The sequence below is a fragment of the Leucopleurus acutus genome, assembly GCF_964270905.1.
Source record: "Leucopleurus acutus genome assembly, chromosome: 6".
NCBI classification, from domain to species: Eukaryota; Metazoa; Chordata; class Mammalia; order Artiodactyla; family Delphinidae; genus Leucopleurus; species Leucopleurus acutus.
The window spans coordinates 85046254-85066856 of record NC_139149.1 but is presented as its reverse complement, the minus strand read 5'-3'; the positions used below and the strand labels follow the sequence as shown (position 1 = coordinate 85066856).

Genomic DNA, 20603 nt, shown 5'->3' with positions numbered 1-20603 from the left:
CATATACTTGTAGTTTATTTATTTTATATGTAGTAGCTTGTATCTTTTAATCCCCTACCCTTACCTTGCCACTTCCCCCTTCCCTCTCCCCACTGGTAACCACTAGTTTGTTTGGTTAGATTGTTTATTTGAGATTTTTCTTGTTTCTTGAGGTAGAATTGTAATGCTATAAACTTCTCTCTTAGAACTGCTTTTGCTGCATCACATACGTTTTTGATTGTTGTGTTTTCATTGTCATTTGTCTCTAGGTATTTTTTGATTTCCTCTTTGATTTCTTCAGTGATCTCTTGGTTATTTAGTGATGTATTGTTTAGCTGCCATGTGTTTGTGTTTTTTATGTTCTTTTCCCTGTAATTTATTTCTAATCTCATAGCGTTGTGGTCGGAAAAGATGCTGGCTATGATTTCAATTTTCTTAAATTTAGCAAGACTTGATTTGTAACCCAAGATGTGATCTATCCTGGAGAACGTTCTGTGTGCACTTGAGAAGAAAGTGTAATCTGCTGTTTGTGGATGGAATGCCCTATAAATATGAATTAAGTCCATCTGGTCTATTTTGTCTTTTAAAGCTTGTGTTTCCTTGCTAATTTTCTGTCTGGATGATCTATCCATTGGGGTAAGTGAGGTGTTAAAGTCCCCCACTATTATTGTGTTACTGTCGATTTCCTGTTTTATAGCTGTTTGCATTTGCCTTATGTATTGAGGTGCTCCTATGTTGGGTGCATATATAATTATAATTGTTATATCTTCCTCTTGGGTTGATCCCTTGACCATTATGTAGTGTCTTTCCTTGTCTCTTGTAACATTCTTTGTTTTAAAGTCTATTTTATCTGATATGAGTATTGCTACTCCAGCTTTCTTTTGATTTCCATTTGCATGGAGTATCTTTTTCCATCCCCTCACTTTCAGTCTATATGTGTCCCTAGGTCTGAAGTGCGTCTCTTGAAGACAGCATATACATGAGTCTTGTTTTTTTATCCATTCAGTGAGCCTGTGTCTTTTTGTTGGAGCATTTAATCCATTCACATTTAAGGTATTTATGGATACGTATGTTCCTATTACCATTTTCTTAATTGTTTTGGGTTTGTTTTTGTAGGTCCTTTTTTAAAAAAAATTAATTTATTTAATTTATTTATTTTTGGCTGCATTGGGTCTTTGTTGCTGCGCACAGGCTTTCTGTAGTTGTGGCGAGCAGGGGCTACTCTTCCTTATGGTACGTGGGCTTCTCATTGCAGTGGCTTCTCTTGTTGCAGAGCATGGGCTTTAGGTGTGTGGGCTTCAGTAGTTGTGGCATGTTGGCTCAGTAGTTGTGGTTCATGGGCTCCAGAACACAGGCTCAGTAGTTGTAGCGCAAGGGCTTAGTTGCTCCGCAACATGTGGCCTCTTTCCAGACCAGGGCTTGAACCTGTGTCCCCTGCATTGGCAGGTGGATTCTTAACCACTGTGCCACCAGGGAAGCCCTGTAGATCCTTTTCTTCTCTTGTGTTTCCCACTTAGAGAAGTTCCTTTAGCATTTGTTGTAGAGCTGGTTTGGTGTTGCTGAATTCTCTTAGCTTTTGTTTGTCTGTAAAGCTTTTGATTTCTCCATCGAATCTGAAAGAGATCCTCGCTGGGTAGAGTAATCTTGGTTGTAGCTTCTTCCCTTTCACCACTTTAAATATATCATGCCACTCCCTTCTGGCTTGCAGAGTTTCTGCTGAGAAATCAGCTATTAACCTTATGGGAGTTCCCTTGTACGTTATTTGTCATTTTTCCCTTGTGGCTTTTAATTTTTGTCAGTTTGATTACTATATGTCTCAGCGTGTTTCTTCTTGGGTTTATCCTGCCTGGGACTCTCTGTGCTTCCTGGACTTGGGTGGCTATTTCCTTTCCCATGTTAGGGGAATTTTTGACTATAATCTCTTCAAATATTTTCTTGGGTACTTCCTCTCTCCTCCTTCTGGGACCCCTATAATGCAAATGTTCGTGTGTTTAATGTTGTCCCAGAGGTCTCTCAGGTTGTCTTCATTTCTTTTCATTCTTTTTTCTTTATTCTGTTCCGTGGCAGTGAATTCCACCATTCTGTCTTCCAGGTCACTTATCCATTCTTCTGCCTCAGTTATTCTGCTATTGATTCCTTGTAGTGTATGTTTCATTTCAGTTATTGTGTTGTTCATCTCTGTTTGTTTGTTCTTTAATTCTTCTAGGTGTTTGTTCTTTAATTCTTCTAGGTCTTTGTTAAACATTTCTTGCAGTCTTCTCGATCTTTGCCTCCATTGTTTTTCCAAGGTCCTGGATCATCCTCACTATCATTATTCTGAATTCTTTTTCTTGAAGGTCGCCTATCTCCACTTTATTTAGTTGTTTTTCTGGGCTTTTATCTTGTTCCTTCATCTGGTACATAGTCCTCTGCCTTTTCATTTTGTCTGTCTTTCTGTGAATGTGGTTTTTGTTCCACAGGCTGCAAGATTCTAGTTCTTCTTGCTTCTCTGTTGTTGTTTTAGTGTAGCAATTTCAAACATAAAGCAGTTTATTTCAAGAGCCAATCAGTGTTACTCAATAAGGAGAGTATTAGGAGTCAGAAGTTTTTTCACACCAAGGAAAGCTAGCAGGATTTAAAGCAGTGCTTGATGAGTTGTTGCCTTAAGCTTACTGAAATTTACTTTTTGCTCCTAGACAAAGTGGCTCCGGGCTATAAGCCAAGCAGTAGATCAGGCTTTGAGGGGGATGTCTGATTTTCCACCTTATGGAAGTGGCAGCAGTATTCAGAGGCAGGAACCACCCATTTCACGCAGTGCCAAATATACTTTCTACAAGGATCCTCGCCTAAAGGATGCAACCTATGATGGACGCTGGCTTTCAGGGAAGCCTCATGGCAGGTGAGAATGTTTACAGTTGGATTTATGCCTGGAGTCAGGATGGTAGTCTAAGTACTGCAAAAGTACTGATTATCAGAAACATTAATTGACATGTATTATTCTTTACTTATGCATTCCAGAGGGGTTTTGAAGTGGCCAGATGGAAAGATCTATTCTGGCATGTTCAGGAATGGCTTGGAAGATGGGTAAGAACTTCGTGAACATGAGTGTAAATTCAACTACAGACTTAAATTATGTTATTTTGTGTTTAGAGTTATCTTCAAGACAGTTGGTAGAATTTTGTTTTGTGCTTTTGGAAGTGGATTAGGGCTTATAATGGACATGTATGAACATGAAGAGAGCTAGGAATCCAGGGTGCAGCCTTGATTTGTCTAGAATGAATCACTTACCTTGACAGCTGTGTTATCTCAGGTTACACAGCTTCCATCTGTTGACGTGGGACTGTGTTTTCTATCCATTTCTTAGTTGTAAAGACTGAGGACCTTGGGTAATGTTGATGTTGAGATTGTTGATATAGAAGTGCCCCCTTTACACAAAGGACATAGAGAAATTTTCCTTTCAGTAGTTCTAATTCATCTTTAATTTCTGTGATCTGTTGAAGGGGAAATCTTCTAAATGATATGGTATCCTAATGGTACTCAAATGACACTATTTTTATATAAACTTATGTTTTCTAACACTGTAAATATATGGCAGTGAAGTATTTGTATCATGTTAGAGAACTGATATATTTTACTATATCAAAAGATTATAATATAAATTGTGTAGGTGATTTTTTGTGTGTGTGATAATATAAATTTTTATGATGTCTTTTAATCTCCATTTAATAGAATTTCAGAATGAGAAGAGACTTGAGCTAATCTGATATACCCCCCTTATTACACAGATGAGGGAGCTGGGTACCTGGATTTACCCAAGGTGATGCAGCTAATTAGTGGTGGAAATAGGCCTAAACCACAGGTTTTCTGTTTTTCATTGGACTTGGGATAAAACACCTAATTGATCTGTGTAGTAGTGTTGATGTCCCACTCGTCTAAGACTTGCCACATAGCTTAGGTAATAGATAACAGCTTAAACCAAGACCCCGCTTACCCCTTTCCTCCTCTAGGTATCAACAGATCTTTTCTCTGTTGTTGTTATATTTGCCAGTGTATACACATAAAAGGTGAATATGGCATAATGCATCTTAAGATGTTTTTATTCCCCTTGACAGGTATGGAGAATACAGGATCCCAAACAAAGCACTGAACAAAGAAGACCATTATGTGGGCCATTGGAAAGAAGGAAAAATGTGTGGTCAAGGAGTCTACAGGTAATAGCATTAGAAATGTTGCTGGACTGGTTGGTGTTGCTTTTTCAAAGAATCATTTAAACCTAAATGTTTGTGTAGCCAAAGTTTCCAAGCAGTAAGTTTTATTTATTCTTCTTATGACTGAAGCTATATAGAGTCTTCTTTAAAAGGTCAACCTCTCATCTATCACAAGATGAAAATATTAGGTTATTACTTAGTTCTTCACAAAACTGTGTAAACCTTGTAAACCATAACTTTCTTATAGAATCTCCTAAATATCTTGCTTGTAAATTTATCTTACATTTACTGCATGACTCTGATATGGACAAAGCCTGTCATTCTTTCAGAGATGACTCATTATTTCATTTTCCCGTAAGGCACTAAATACACATTTTTCCCCATGTTAACACAAAATACCGCCCACAACATCTTCAACTTCTTAGACTCAGTCATTCAAAAATGAGATTTTTATCTCAAGCCAAAAAATCTTGAGAAAGGAAAACAGAGCTGGAGGAATCAGGCTCCTGGACTTCAGACTATACTACAAAGCTGCAGTAGTCAAGACAGTATGGTACTGGCACAGAAACAGAAATGTAGATCAATGGTACAGGATAGAAAGCCCAGAGATAAACCCACGCACATATGGTCACCTAATCTATGATAAAGGAGGCAAGAACATAAAATGGAGAAAAGACAGCCTCTTCAATAAGTGGTGCTGGGAAAACTGGACAGCTACATGTAAAAGAATGAAATTAGCACACTCCCTAACACCATACACAAACATAAACTCAAAATGTATTAAAGACCTAAATGTAAGGCCAGACACTGTAAAACTCTTAGAGGAAAACATAGGCAGAACACTCTATGACATAAATCACAGCAAGATCCTTTTTGACCCACCTCCTAGAGAAATAGAAATAAAAACAAAAATAAACAAATGGGACCTAATGATACTTAAAAGCTTTTGCACAGCAAAGGAAACTATAAATAAGACGAAAAGACAACCCTCAGAATGGGAGAAAATATTTGCAAATGAAGCAACTGACAAAGGATTAATCTACAAAACCTACAAGCAGCTCATGCAGCTCAATATCAAAAAAACAAACAACCCAATCCAAAAATGGGCAGAAGACCTAAACAGATATTCCTCCAAAGAAGATATACAAATTGCCAACAAAGACATGAAAGAATGCTCAAGATCACTAATCATTAGAGAAATGCAAATCAAAACTACAATGAGTTATCACCTCACACCCGTCAGAATGGCCAACATCAAAAAATCTGCAAACAATATGGAGAGGGTGTGGAGAAAAGGGAACCCTCTTGCCCTGTTGGTGGGAATGTAAACTGATAACAGCCACTGTAGAGAACAGTATGGAGGTTCCTCAAAAACTAAAAATAGAACTGCCCTTTGACCCAGCAATCCCACTACTGGGCATATACCCTGAGAAAACCATAATTCAAAAAGAGTCATGTACCAAAATGTTCATTGCAGCTCTATTTACAATAGCCAGGACATGGAAGCAACCTAATCGTCCATCAACACATGAATGGGTAAAGAAGATGTGGCACATATATACAATGGAATATTACTCAGCCATAAAAGAAACGAAATTGAGTTATTTGTAGTGAGGTAGATGGACCTGGAGTCTGTCATACAGAGTGAACTATGTCAGAAAGAGAAAAACAAATACCAAATTCTAACACATACATATGGAATCTAAAAAAAAGATTCTGAAAAACCTAGGGGCAGGACAAGAGTAAAGACACAGACATAGGGGATGGACTTGAGGACACGGGGAGGGGGAAGGGTAAGCTGGGATGAAGTGAGAGGGTGGCATGGATATATATACACAACCAAATGTAAAATAGATAGCTAGTGGGAAGCAGCTGCATAGCACAGGGAGATCAGCTCAGTGCTTTGTGACCACATAGAGGGGTGGGATAGGGAGGGTGGGAGGGAGACGCAAGAGGGAGGAGATATGGGGATAGATGTATATGTATAGCTGATTCACTTTGTTGCAAAGCAGAAACTAACATACCATTGTAAAGCAATTATACTCCAATAAAGATGTTTTAAAAAAGAAAAGCCATGAGAAAAAAAAAATGAGATTTTTTGATTGGTGAAAAATAGTCATTTAAACAAATAATTACAGCTACCAGTGAGACATGAGTATAATTTTGAATTTCCTAAACTTTGTAAAAATGAGCATCAGAACTCAATGTGCTTGTGATCTTTATTCATTCTTTCTAACCACAGTTACGCCTCTGGTGAAGTTTTTGAAGGCTGTTTTCAAGATAACATGCGTCATGGTCATGGTCTCCTGCGAAGTGGAAAGTTGACTTCATCTTCTCCCAGTATGTTCATTGGCCAGTGGGTAATGGATAAGAAAGCCGGATACGGTGTCTTTGATGATATCACTAGGTACAGTATCCTGCTTCTAATCTCACAGTTTAGCGTGAGAGGATAAGGTTCCTCTACTTCTCCAAAAACATGATTTTATGAAGGCTGAGCACCTTAATTTGGCAATACTTCGAACATTTTTAATAAGACAGAGTTGTCAGGTGTCATTTTATGCATTTGTTTGTGAACCAAACAACAGGTTACTTCCTTACAAGATCAAGATCATTCAAAATTAACATTGGTACCATTTTCCTTAAAGCTTCACACATAAATAGCTTTTAGTGTCTCAAAGAAGCTACCAAATCTTTGACTGTTATACAGAGAGAAACCTTTAATGCAGTCAGTAAGTAACAGGAGTAAAAGGTTAGGAGGGTCAGTGGAAATTCCCTTTTGGGGTCATAGAATAGTATCTAAACACCTTTCTGCCTAGGTCTTCCTATCGGGTTAGAGACTTGTAACCATGCCAGCAACCCAGGAATCAAGCTTGGTTAAATTCAATTAACTAAACCTTGGGGAGAAATATAGTTCTTTTGCCTCTGTATTTGGTTTGACCTGATTTGCTTTTGGACTAAATATATACTCTTCCTCTCATATTATTGTCATAATGTGTGATTTAAAAATTTTTGCTGTTATCACTAAAATCCATGATTATTTAATAGGCAGTTTGTACTAATTTTAATTTTTTTAGTGGAGATTAGTAAGATTTCTCGACATTTGAGTAGGTGAAGAATGAGCCTTCTTTTATGATAAATCCCATTTCTTTTAAATTAGTAAACTTCTGGGTGAGAAAATGTTGTGCATAGGTTTGAGCCTACCTTTTGAGTGACTCATTTTGATGACATTATTTAGAGTTGAATTCTTGGCGTTAATTAAATATTTTAAAGTTATCAAGGAAGTACTGGAAGTATATACAGATCTATGTCTGGTAGACTATAATGTTAAATTCCTGAGAGAACATTGCTCTGAGTAGGATATATTTTACAATCACATTGTCCCATGTTTGAGGAGACAGAGTTGACCACTTTGACTAGAGAAATGGAACAGATACCAACCTAGGGGTGATGCTTGGTACCTCCCATGTGATAATTGTTTTTTCCCCACCTCATCTTTATCATCACTGATTTTTTATTTCATTTCTTTTTTTTTCTCCTATTTCTTTGCAGAGGGGAGAAGTACATGGGAATGTGGCAAGATGATGTATGTCAAGGGAATGGTGTGGTAGTTACCCAGTTTGGATTATACTATGAAGGCAACTTCCACCTTAATAAAATGATGGTGAGTGGAATATTTTACATATAGTTACTGTTGACTTTTTGAAACTCCTATGTCCTTAACTTTTTAACTCATCTTTTTATTAGTGTTCTACCTTTCCTAGTACTATTTTTCTTGTCTTAAGATTATGTAAGGCTCTGGGGGATGTGACTGTGGGTATCCTAAGTTACTGTGTGTTTTATGTGTTGTGATTTTTGTTTTGTTTCTTCACATAGGGAAATGGAGTTTTACTTTCTGAAGATGATACTATCTATGAGGGAGAATTTTCAGATGATTGGACCCTGAGTGGAAAGGTTGGAAACTTCTTTCTTTCTCTGATAATCTTTTACTAATTTTTTCCTGACCTTTAAAAAAGTTAACCTATAATAAAATTCACCTGTTTTAAGCGTACATTTCAATGATTTTTAGTAAATACGCAGAGTTGTGCAACCATTACCACCATCCAGTTTGAGATCATTTCCATCACCCAAAAAGATTTCCTTCACCATCTCCTTGCCCATTTGCAGTCACTCCCTGGTTCCACCTCCAGTCCCAGACAACCTCTGATGGACTTTATAACTATAGATTTGCCCTTTCAGGTCCTTTCATATAATTGGAATCATACAACAAGTATTCTCTTCCCTGTGGCTTCTCACATTTAGTATGTTTTTGAGGTTTCTCTATATTGTGGCATGTGCAGTACTTTATTCCTTTTTATTACTGAATAGAAACCACATTTTGTTTATCCCTTCACCAGTTGATGGGCATTGGATTATTTCCAACTTTAGACTGTTTCCAACTTTGGGCTGCTATGTATACTGAAGTTGACTGCAACTTCTTCTTTTCTTCTTTTTTTAGTTGAAATATGGTTGATTTACAATATTGTGTTAGTTTCAGGTGTATAGCATAATGACTCAGTATTTTTGCAGATTATACTACATTATAGGTTATTACAAGGTAATGGGTATAATTTCTTGTGCTATACAGTATATCCTTATTGCTTATGTATTTCATATATAGTTGTTTGTATCTGTTAATCCCATACCCCTAATTTGTCCTTATACCATCCACTCCCCTTTGGTAACCACAAGTTTGTTTTCTGTATGTGTGAGTCTGTTTCTCTTCCACTTACATTTAAAACTTCTTGTGTGAACATGTGTTTTCATTTCTCTTGGGTGGATACCTAGGAGTGCAATTGCTGGGTTGTATGGAAAATTGATGTTTAACATATTAAAAAACTGTCAAACTGTTTTCCAAAGTGGCTGCATCACTTTACATTTCCATCGTCAGTGTATGAGGATTCTAATTTATTCACATCTTTGGCAGTATTTTCTATTTTCTTTTTTTCCTCTGTCATTCTAGTGGGTGTAAAGTGATATGGTTTTATTTGACTTTCCCTAAATGACTAATAGACTCATTATAGAGCATATCTTCATGTACTTACTAGCCATTCATCTGTCTTCTTTGATGAAATATATATTCAGATATTTTGATATTTTAAGAATTTGCTTGTTTATAGTCTTATTGAATTTTAAGGATTTCTTTATATAGGCTGGATATAAGTTCTTTATCAGATACAGGGTTCACAAATATTTTCTTGTAGTCTGTGTCTTGTCTTTTTGTTTTTTTTTTTTTTTTGGAATTGTCTTTTTGTTTTCTTAATAGTGCCTTTTGAAGTACTAAAGTTTTTAATTTTAATGAAGTCCAGTTTATCAAAAAAACTTTATGATGAATTATGCTTTTGATTTCATATCTAAGAAATCTTTGCCTAACTCAAGGTTACTAAGATTTTCTTCTGTGTTTTCTTTGAAAAGTTTTATAGTTTTAGCTCTTACGTTTAGGTCTATGATTCATTTTGAGGTAATTTGTGTATGATGTGAATTAAAAGTCTAAATTGATCTTTTTGCATGTGGGTATCCAATTGCGTCAGTAAGTTTTCCCATTGTATTTTCTTGACACCTTTGTTGAAGTTAGTTCACTATAAAATGTGTTTATTTTTGGACTCTGAATTATGTTCCACTGATCTACATGTCTCTCCTTATGCCAGTACCATGCTGTCTTGACTACTATAGGTTTCTAGTAAGTTGTGAAATCAGGAAGTGTAAGTTTTCCAACTTTGTTCTTTTTAATAATAATTGTGGCTATTCTGGATCCTTTGCTTTTCCATATAAATTTTAGGACTGGCTTGTTAAAATCTGCAGAAAGCCTGCTGCGATTTTTATAGGGATTATTTTTACTCTACAGATCAATTTGGGAAGAATTACCATTTTAATCATATTGAATCTTCCAATCCATGAATGTGGAATGTCTCTCCATTTATTTAGATCTTCTTTAATTTCTATCAGCAATGTTTTGTAGTTTTCAATGTGCATCTCTTGCATATCTTTGGTTAAATTTATTCCTAAGCATCCTTTTTTGATGCTATTATAGAGATAATTGTTTGCTTAATTTTATTTTTGGATTGTTCATTGCTATTATATAAAAATACAATTGATTTTTGTATTTTGTTCTTATATCCTGAAACCTTGCTGAATTTATGTATTAGTTCTAGTAGGATTTTTTAAAATGGATTTCTTAGGATTTCCTGCATACAGGATCATGTTGTCTGCAAATAAAGACAGTTTTACTTCTTCTTTTGCCATCTGGAAGGATTCTTTTTTCCTGTCTGACTGCACTGGCTAGACTCTCCAGTAGATGTTGAATAGAAGTGATAAGAGTGGACATCTTTGCCTTTTTCCCTGTTTTAGGGGAAAAGCATTAAATCTTCCACCATCAAGTATAATGTAGCTGAAGATTTTTCATAGATTCATCAGATTGAGATAGTTCCTTTCTATTCCTAGTTTGTTGAGAGTTTTTATTATGAACAGGTTTTAGATTATGTCAAAGGGCTTTTTCTGTGTATATTGAGATGATTATGTAGTTTTTGTTCTTTATGCTATTAATACAGCATATTATATTGGCTGCTTTTCTGATGTTAAAGCAACCTTATTTTCCTGGGATAAATCATACTTGTTCATGGCATATAATTAATGCTAGAATTAATGCTAATATTTTGGTGAAGATTTTTACATTTATATTTATGAGGTATTTATTATATTTATGTTTATAGTTTTTTTTTTTTCATGATGTTTGTCTTTGGTACTGAGGTAATACTGGCCTCATAGAATGAGTTGGGAAGGGTTCCCTCCTTCTCCGTTTTCGGAAAGAATTTGGAACGCCTTAGTGTTATTATTGCTTCTTCAAATGTTTTAGAGAAGTCACCAGTGAAATCATCTTGGCCTGAGCATTACTTGGTGAGAAGATTTTTAATTTCTAATTTAATTTCCTTACTTCTAATTAGTCTATTCAGACTTTTCATTTCTTCTTGAGGCACTTTTGGTAATTTGTTCCTCTTAAGGAATTTTTCTATTTCATCTAAGTTACCTAATTTATTGGCATAAAGTTGTTCTCTTGGTATTCCCTTCTAACCTTTTTAATCTTTGTAAGGTTGGTATAATGTCCCATTTCTTGATTTTGTAATTTTATGTCTTCTCTCTTTTTTTTTTTCTTGATCTAGTTAAGTGTCTTTTTTTCTTGATCAGTCTTATTGTTTGTCAAGTTTGTATATCTTTTCAAAGAAGCAACTTTTGGCTTCATTCATTTTTCTCTGTTTTCTATCTCATTGATTTTTGCTCTAATTTTTATTATCTCCTTCTTGCTTTGGGTTTAGTTTGCTTTTTCTAACTTTGTGAGGTGGAGTTTTAGATTACTGATTTGAGATGTTCCTTATTTTATAATATAAATGTTTACAGCTTCAAATTTGCCTCTAAGTACTGCTTTAGTAGCGTCGCATCAATTTAGATAAGTTGTGTATTCATTTCATTCAGGTAAAAATATTTTACCAATTTTTCCTGTGATTTTTCTTTAATCCACGGATTGTTTTCATATACTCTGTTTGCACATGCATGTACATACACCTTTTTAAAAAGAATTAGGGACTAGTTAAAAATGAAAATGTTAACCATTTAGTGCTTTTTTTTCTTGATTTTTAAGATTGAAAATATTTCCTCTAATTCCACATTTTTTCTGACTTTACCTAGGGAACATTGACTATGCCAAATGGAGACTACATTGAAGGTTATTTTAGTGGAGAATGGGGATCTGGAATAAAAATCACTGGAACGTACTTTAAGCCTAGTCTGTATGAGAGTGATAAAGACAGACCTAAAGTTTTGTGAGTAACTAGTGTTAATTATGGATTAATTATTGAATGTTTTGAGTTGTCTTGCTTTTATCAAAGCTGGTTAATATTTCAAATGCAGGACAAGTTTTTTAATTCTTTTTGTCTTTAAACAATGTATAACCTTGAATTGTAAACTGAAACTGCTGTAGATAGCTAAATCTGTATTCTTGGCTTAGTTTATAGCTGTAGAGCTTAAATGTTTAAAATGATGAAAGTTCTGTGTGCGGGAATAATCTTACTGTTAATGGTGCAGGTATCCAAGTTGATTGAAAGAGAGATTTTTAAATGGAAGCCCTGCACAACTTGATTTTGAAAAGTAAAGGTCAATCCTATATATACACTGATACGCTGCATATGTTGGGAAAAGTCAAAGTCTTGAAGTGTATGATGTTTTTCCTCCAAGTTTTTGGCATATGTTTATTTCCCTTTATTGTTTCTAGCTTTAGCTTTGTTTTTGTATTTTGATAGCATCTCAGATTCTTTGTTTTCATGGGAGCTTGATATAATTTCTGTACCATGTTTATTCTTAGTATTTTTAGAACCCAGTATGTCTCAGTATGAGGTGTGCAAGGCACAGGAAATCCTCATTTTAGCAAGGATCAATTTTGCAACATCAATTCTATGGAAATGTAGAAAGCAAAGGAGTCAGTTCTGATGTGCTTCCTACTTAATTCATATACTTTAGTATCTAATAAACACTAAGTATCTAAAAACCATCCATTTAAATTTTTATTCAGTTTTTAAACAATGGAACCACCATCAGTTTAGGCGGTTTTTGTCACAGAAGTATTTGCAGTTATATATTAGAAAGTTTCTGTTCTTCAGGGTTTTTGCACAAAATAAGTGATTAATGAGAGGCTGACGTGACCTTATTAGCAGGAAGCTTGGAAACCTGGCAGTGCCGGCTGATGAGAAGTGGAAAGCAGTGTTTGATGAATGTTGGCATCAGCTTGGCTGTGAGAACCCAGGCCAAGGGGAAGTTTGGAAAGCGTGGGACAATATTGCTGTGGCCCTGACTACCAGTCGGCGCCAACACAGAGACAGGTGCGTGAATGCCTGCCCAGCACAGGGCAGAGCCTGGTAGGAAGACAAAACTTAAAACCAGTAAGTTGTCAAGGCTTCCCACATTTAGTTTTTAAATACAACTTAAAAGTCAATTATGTACTTCTGGGTAAGGATGGATAAAACACACCTCCTTGTATTTGCTACTGAACTCAACTATAAAACCTAGGCAGAATGCATGGACATTTATTTGAAACTCTGAAAAGTAAATATCAGCAGGTGTTTTGGGGAAGAGCAGCTGAATTTAGAGAACCACCCAACCAGTGGTGAGTTTACTGGGTTTCTTAACTTCAATATTCCTCATCCTAAACCCAGTATAACCTGAAACTAGAAGCAAGCACTGTGGTGCAGACAGACAGAGATCCAGAAAAACCCCTCTGTTTCTGGCTAAAGCTCAGAAAGAGTGGAGGAGGTACACTGGGTTTTCTCTCTCTCCACTTTCTCCACTTTCTCATGCCTCAGCCTGCAGGCACTTCTGTGGCAGGGGCAGTGATGGCTGTGGCTGGAGCAGCCATGAGACAGGATGCGTGCAGGAAGGAGCCAGCACTCTTGCAGGAGTGGACCCTTCTTCTCCCTTGATGAATCATCAGGTCCAGGAGTCCTGGCCAAACCTCATTGCTCTTTGGCCTCTCTCTCTATCCTTCTACCACTTCATGGAAGTGGGCAGTTTCTGGCTGGAGGACCTACAAGGGGAATCAGAAAATGCTGGGGAGGTCATGGAAAGAGAGGAGCTCTGGAAAACAACCCTGTAAAGTTGTTTATGAACTCCTGGATTCACCCCAGACCTGCATGCGTGGATTTGATCCGAATCAGCCAAACACTTTGAGAACTCAGCTACTAAGTTGACTTCTGCCTAGGTCCCAGACTAACACCTCAGTGGTACTCACAGAAAGACCCAGATAGGACTGCAAAGCCCTTGAGAAGTGAACTGACATTGGAACCACAGCCCACAGATGGCTGAAACAAAAGTATCAGCTGTTTCAGAGATTCCCAAGATCACCTACACGTTCAGTGATTCACTAGACAGACTCATAAGACTCAACATATAGTCGTACTCACAGCTAAGTTATTACAGCAACACAGTAAGGCTCCACAGCCCAATCATAAGGGAAGAAGACACAGGCAGAGTCTGGAGGAACCCATGTGCAAGCTTCCCATGCTCTGTCCTTTCTGTGAGGGGTCACACAGAGCACACTCTCTGCCAGAGCAGTAAAATGCAGCCACACATATACAATGTTTCTGCTCAGGGAAGCCCATCAGAGATGCAGTGCCCCAGATTTTTACTGGGGCCTAGTCACATAGGCACCCTGTGCTTAGCAACTACCAAAATTCCATAGTCCCAGAAGGAAGCAGATGTTCACCACAAATCACTTTAGTACAGTCTATGGACAGCAAAATATCCTTATCAGTTAGGAAATGTTTCATATTAGTATAGGGAACTTTTAGAAAGCTTAGTTCCCAGGTACCAGCCAAGGGCCAACTTTATAAGCAGGTCCTTGTAAAGATAACAGTTTCAGTTCTACTATGTTTACTATGTTATTGATGGCAACATTCTCCATTAGGATTTAAACAAGACCCAAAATCTTGTAACATAATACTCAAAATGTCCAGGAAATAAACCAAAATTACATGGCAATGAAAGAACCATGAAAACCTCAACTCATTTGGGGAAAGACAATCCATAGACATCAACAACCCCCTACCATAGATTTTGGAATTATCTGACAAGAACTTTAAAGCAGCTATTATAAAAATGCTCAAATGAGCAACTGCAAACATCCTTGAAACAAATATTAAAATTGAAAGTATCAGCAAAGAAATAGAAGATACAAAGACGAACCGAATCAAAATTTTTGATTTGAAAAATACAGTAACCAAAATTTTAAAAATCACTGGGTGGGGTCAGTAGCAGATTAGAGATTACAGCAGAAGAGTCAGTAAATGTGAAAATAGATTGGTAGAAATTATTTAAAATGAACAACAGAACGTGAAAAAAAAAAGTGAATAGAGCTCTAAGGACCTGAGAGTCTAATATTTGCGTCCTTGGAATACCAGAAGGAAAGGAGAAAAATTGTGGGGCTGAAAAAATATTTGAATAAATAGTGGTTGAAAGGTTCCCAAGTTTAGTGAAAGACATAAACCTACACATTCAAGAAGCTGAACAAACTGCATCCTAGAAAAAACCAAATATCCAGGTACAGACACGTTACATTCAAATTGGAAGGAAAAGAATCTTGAAAGCAGATAGAGAAAACTTTTGCATTACGTATATGAAAACAGCAATTCAAATAGCTGCATACTTGTTGTCAGAAACCTTGGTGGTCAAAAGGAAGTCACACAACAATTTTGAAGTGCTGAAAGAAAAATTACAGATGTACTCTTCATTTCTCTTTTTCTACTTTTTTCTTATTTTCTTCCCTTTTCTCCTTTTCCTTTTTCCTGCTTTTGTTTTTCTCCATCTGCCATTCTTCATATTTCCTTATTTAACTTGGCCGGTCACTTCTGCAGGCATTGACTAGCATTCATATCTAAAGAACTTGCTAATCCCTACAGTATAGGAAGAAAGTTTTGTTTTGTTTTTTTCCTGTGTTTGGGATAAATGGGAATTGATTATAGTGTTTCATTCATGAAGTTTATAATTTTTACCTCCTACTCTTTCTATCAGTAGAAAAAATGGAAACTCCCAGGATTGATTAAAGCTGTGGACCTGCCCTTGTGTGGGATGCAGTTGGTCACCCTTCTCTGATAGAGCCCATGTGCATAGACATTGAGACTTGAGCCCTACAGTTAACCTTGGTTAACTCTTGTTGGGTGTTTCCAAGAAGTAAGAATGAAAGAACTTTTGTATAAAACCACATTGCTGCCACAAAGGTCTTATTTGTTTATCTAAATCAGTATCATAATGATAATTTTGCACTGTTTCTAATTTCTCATTGATTGTAATCTAATAGAGTGCCATTACCAAAAATTTCAGTTGATGACTAGTATGTGTTTTATCTTAGCCTCTTCATCCGGAGCTTCCCTTTTACCCATTGTGTGCATACCGCACCACTGTTGTAGCATCCACATTATCTCCTTACTTCTTGAGCTCATTTCCATTTCAGCGTTTGACATTTGATTTATTTTCCTTAATCCTTAGCTCTCCCTCTCCCCGTTATTCCATTTTTATTATCACTAACAAGTCTATCGCCAGTTTTCTCTTCAAGCTAACGTAATAGTATTTTCCAACACCATGGTTTCTGTTGGTGCAACATCTTCATTAATTTATTGTGGTTGGTGTGGAGTAACATTAAATGCTACTTTGAATGACTGTTACATAAACCTAACAGCAGGTCAGTTACCAGTTATGCACACATTTGGGCTGAACACTGTGCTGGATGCTCCATTTCATCCTTAGTTGGTGACTGTGCTTCACGTGCACTTACAATTATCTTGCTTTCTTGAAATATATGATAGGCTTTCTTTTCTCTTTTTATAGTCCAGAGATATTAAGTCGTTCACAGACTCAGACACTAGAGAGTTTGGAATTCATTCCTCAGCATGTTGGTGCCTTCTCTGTGGAGAAATATGATGACATCAAGAAATATTTAATAAAGGTAAACAAGAGTCAAAACCATACCAGCCTTGTGAATTAATGATACAACTGACATGATATATCATTCAAATGTACTCACAGCTTATTGTTACTCATATCCTGTTTTTGCTGTCAAGGTATGTCTTTTGTTAGTTCTCTGACTACTAGAAGCACATTTCTCCCTAAAGATTGACCTATTATGATAGAACTTTGTAAGTTTTGTAAAGTGCTCAAGGGGGTTCTGAACATCTAGGGTCAGAGTTTATAATGGCTTTTTGTTTGTAACGTTAGCAAACTAGAGATTGTATAAATAAAGCATGCTGCCTTCGCCCCATGGTTATACTGTCTTTGCTTCCTTCTCAAACCCTGTGAGATCAGCCCACAATTTAAAGAATGACATGTATTGACATGGGGGTACAGGAAGGAGTATTAGAAGAAATCAAGGGAACTGAACAGTGATTGTTTCAGAGCATAATCAACTGTCATTATTCAGTTTTCTAGAAAGTAACATTTCATATATTTTTCATGATGTTTATGGTATGTTAGAACCCTTCTTTTCTTTTCTTTTTTTTTTCCTTCAGCCGTGCCATGTAGCATTTGGGATCCTAGTTCACTGACCAGGGATCGAACCTGTGCCCCCTGCAGTGGAAGAGTGGAGTCCTAACCACTAGACCTCCAGGGAATTCCCTTAGAACCTTTCTTTTAATATTCTTTATCAGTATATCCAAAGCCATCTTCCCAAAATGTTAAAAGGATTCTTTAAGAATAGGAACTCCTACTCCATATAATTTGGGTAGACTCAACACTTTCAGAAAAGTTGAAGTATTTAAATTTTCCTGGTCCAAAAGTAGACTCTTGACAGTTTGAAAATTGCTCATCATTTATGAAAGTGTTTCTTTTTGGTCGATCAATTGTTTCTGCCGTTAGTGCACACTGACTGGCTGCATCGGTTCTCTTGCTGCTCAGGCCTGCGACACTCCTCTGCACCCACTGGGCAGGCTCGTGGAGACACTGGTTGCAGTGTATAGAATGACATATGTGGGTGTGGGAGCCAACCGCCGGCTGCTGCAGGAGGCTGTGAAGGAGATTACATCCTACCTGAAGCGAATTTTCCAGCTGGTGAGGTGAGAGATCTTTTCACTGAAGTCATCAAGAAAATGGTTTTATGCCACAGATCCTTCAATAGATTAAATAATGAAAACATGTTTTTACTTTGTGTTTATGCTATCACTATAAAAAAGATGGACGTTAGCCATTGTGACTTACTTCCTTTATGTCTTTCTTACTCATTGGGATGATAGAAGGCTAAAATAAAATTTTTTAATACCAATTTTGGTATGAAATATAGTAGTCTTATTTGGATTTAATCTCTAGGCAAAATCATGTCTCTAAAACCTAACCACAGAGAAGATAAAGTCTAATACGAAGTTTTAGCCCTGAGTATTTATGTCCTATTCCTTGACAATAGCCTGTTTGTTCACTTATTCAACAAATGTTTGAGTGCATCTACGTGTTAGCCACCATTCTGGCCCTTGGAGGAATTTATCAGTAAACCAACCCCCCAAAAGAAAGAGAGAGAGAGAAAATCTGTGCTCTCATGGGGCTTCCGTTCTACTGGGGACAGAGTAGACAGAATATGTAACATGTGAGATGATGATTCATGTGATGGAGGGGAAGAGAATGGAGCTGGAGGTGAGATACTGCTATTTTAAACGGAAGGTCAAGGAGCCATGACAAATAAGGTAATATCTGAGCGGAGACTTTGAAGAAGGTGAGAAAGCAAGCAAGCATCTTTTCGAAGGAGAGGTTCAGGCAGCAAGCAAGTTTGGAACTTATGAAATTCAAGATATTTTACTGGATTTAAGCCAACAAGTAAATGCTGCATTGAGATAGTTATACAAAAGTTTATGAACTTGTCCCAGAAAAACCTCCTTATATTATTTAGCCTCAAAACTGATAAATGCATTTGGAAACGTTTCAGTTTGGAGGGGGCAGTGTTATCTACTAAAAAGATCGCTGGGCTAGGATTGTTTCAGCTCTGACGTTAGCTAGATGGGTGAAACAAAGATAAGTTCCCTGAACTTTTTAATTTTCTCCACTATAAAATCGGGGCAGGGGCATGGTATAAGTCTACAAAAATACAGAAGATTGCAAACTGCCTGTAAGAGTTAAGGTTTAAGTCTGTAAAAATAAAGAGGACAATAAACTTGTTTATGGTTAGAATCCACCATTTGCATACAAGAGGTGGGAAATAAAATCCAGGGAGAATTCAATGCCTAGGGAAAAATCCTCAACAATTTAGCAGCTCAATCATTTGGAAAAGTTTTTCAACAGCTTGGCTTTTTTAAAAAAATTTTAAATTTTTGCATGAATTGAGTTTTCATTTTTTCTTAATGTTGGACATTTAATTGTTTATATTCTGAAAGCAATGATCTCTGCTTGAAGAGTCAATACACATTGACCTCAGATGAGATTTGCCAGTAAGAAAAACATGTATAATATAGATCAGAATTGTTTATTCTTTAGTAACTAGACAGAAAAAAACAGAACAAATAGATTTTTTACTGGTGTTATTCATTAGCTACATTCTTTTCTTTTTTTTTTTTTGCCGTACGCGGGCCTCTCACTGTTGTGGCCTCTCCCGTTGCAGAGCACAGCTCCAGACGCGCAGGCTCAGTGGCCATGGCTCATGGGCCTAGCTGCTCCGCGGCATGTGGGATCTTCCCGGACCAGCGCACGAACCCGTGTCCCCTGCATCAGCAGGCGGACTCTCAACCACTGCGCCACCAGGGAAGCCCCATTAGCTACATTCTTAATTTTATCCTGTAAGAAGCATCAGTTAAGACTCTAAGGAAACTGACTTATTTAGTTGATAGAAAGTTTGGTTTTATTGGTCCTTAAAAGATTAAATAATGGAAATGTGTTTTTACTCTTTTTATCCACTCTAGAGGTGTAACTGTGTAATGATATTCTTTATTCTTCCTTAGGTTCTTATTTCCTGAGCTTCCTGAAGAGGGCACCACAATTCCTCTCTCTGCTCCTCTGCCAACTGAAAGAAAATCCTTTTGCACTGGGAAGTCAGATTCCAGATCTGAATCACCAGAGCCAGGGTGAGTGGAGCTGGGTGGAGATGGTGAGAAAGGGGGTGGGGACCAAGTGATCTTATGCAAAGAATCCCAGGAAAAGTTGTTTTCTCTGGATCTGTTTCCTTCTTTTTAAAATGATATGGTTGGGGGCTTCCCTGGTGGCACAGTGGTTAAGAATCTGCCTGCCAATGCAGGGGACACAGGTTCGAGCCCTGGTCCGGGAAGATCCCACATGCTGCAAAGCAATTAAGTCCGTGCTCCACAACTACTGAGCCTGTGCTCTAGAGCCCGCGAGCCACAACTACTGAAGCCCGCACACTTAGAGCATGTGCTCCACAACAAGAGAAGCCACCGCGATGAGAAGCCCACACAGCGCAACAAAGAGTAGCTCCCACTCGCTGCAACTAGAGAAAGCCCGCATGCAGCAACGAAGACCCAACGCAGCCAAAAATAAATAAATTTATTTAAAATATAAAAATAATTTTAAAAATAAATAAAATGATATGGCTGGACTTCATGATCTCTGAGGTTCCTTTTAGGTCTCAAGTTATGTTAGCCAAACCCCATGAAACTGTAACTACAAATGACTGGGCACAAAGGCTGCTGAGCAGAGTAAATCATTCTGCCCTAGGACAACAGAGAAATCAGCCTTAAAATGGAAACAGAGTGGGCTTTCAATTAGATTTTGAGTTTATGATAAGAATTCACAGTTGGCCCAAGACAAAACTCTGGGGCCATAGGTAGACTTCTCATGTTAACTTCTTACATAAAAGAAGGAATATAACTGCTTCCGTACTCAAAAATTCCCATCTTTACTTTCAAGTTCTAGAAAATAAAGCTCCATGTTTGATTCTGT

General features: G+C 37.1%; 1 protein-coding gene across 4 annotated transcripts in view; it reads left to right on the top strand.

Annotated features, from left to right (window-relative positions):
* The window catches only part of ALS2 (alsin Rho guanine nucleotide exchange factor ALS2), an 86857-nt gene that overhangs the window by 60643 nt on the left and 5611 nt on the right, over positions 1 to 20603 (top strand). For 3 of the 4 annotated variants that reach the window (XM_082840787.1, XM_082840786.1, XM_082840785.1), the window contains 11 exons: positions 2655 to 2857; positions 2977 to 3042; positions 4071 to 4169; positions 6409 to 6573; positions 7716 to 7827; positions 8040 to 8117; positions 11883 to 12016; positions 12902 to 13069; positions 16566 to 16683; positions 17628 to 17785; positions 19649 to 19771. In XM_082840787.1, the coding sequence (XP_082696913.1) occupies positions 2655 to 2857; positions 2977 to 3042; positions 4071 to 4169; positions 6409 to 6573; positions 7716 to 7827; positions 8040 to 8117; positions 11883 to 12016; positions 12902 to 13069; positions 16566 to 16683; positions 17628 to 17785; positions 19649 to 19771 (1424 nt within the window). The remainder of the gene's footprint in view (positions 1 to 2654; positions 2858 to 2976; positions 3043 to 4070; positions 4170 to 6408; positions 6574 to 7715; positions 7828 to 8039; positions 8118 to 11882; positions 12017 to 12901; positions 13070 to 16565; positions 16684 to 17627; positions 17786 to 19648; positions 19772 to 20603) is intronic. The other variant, XM_082840788.1, reaches the window with a different exon arrangement.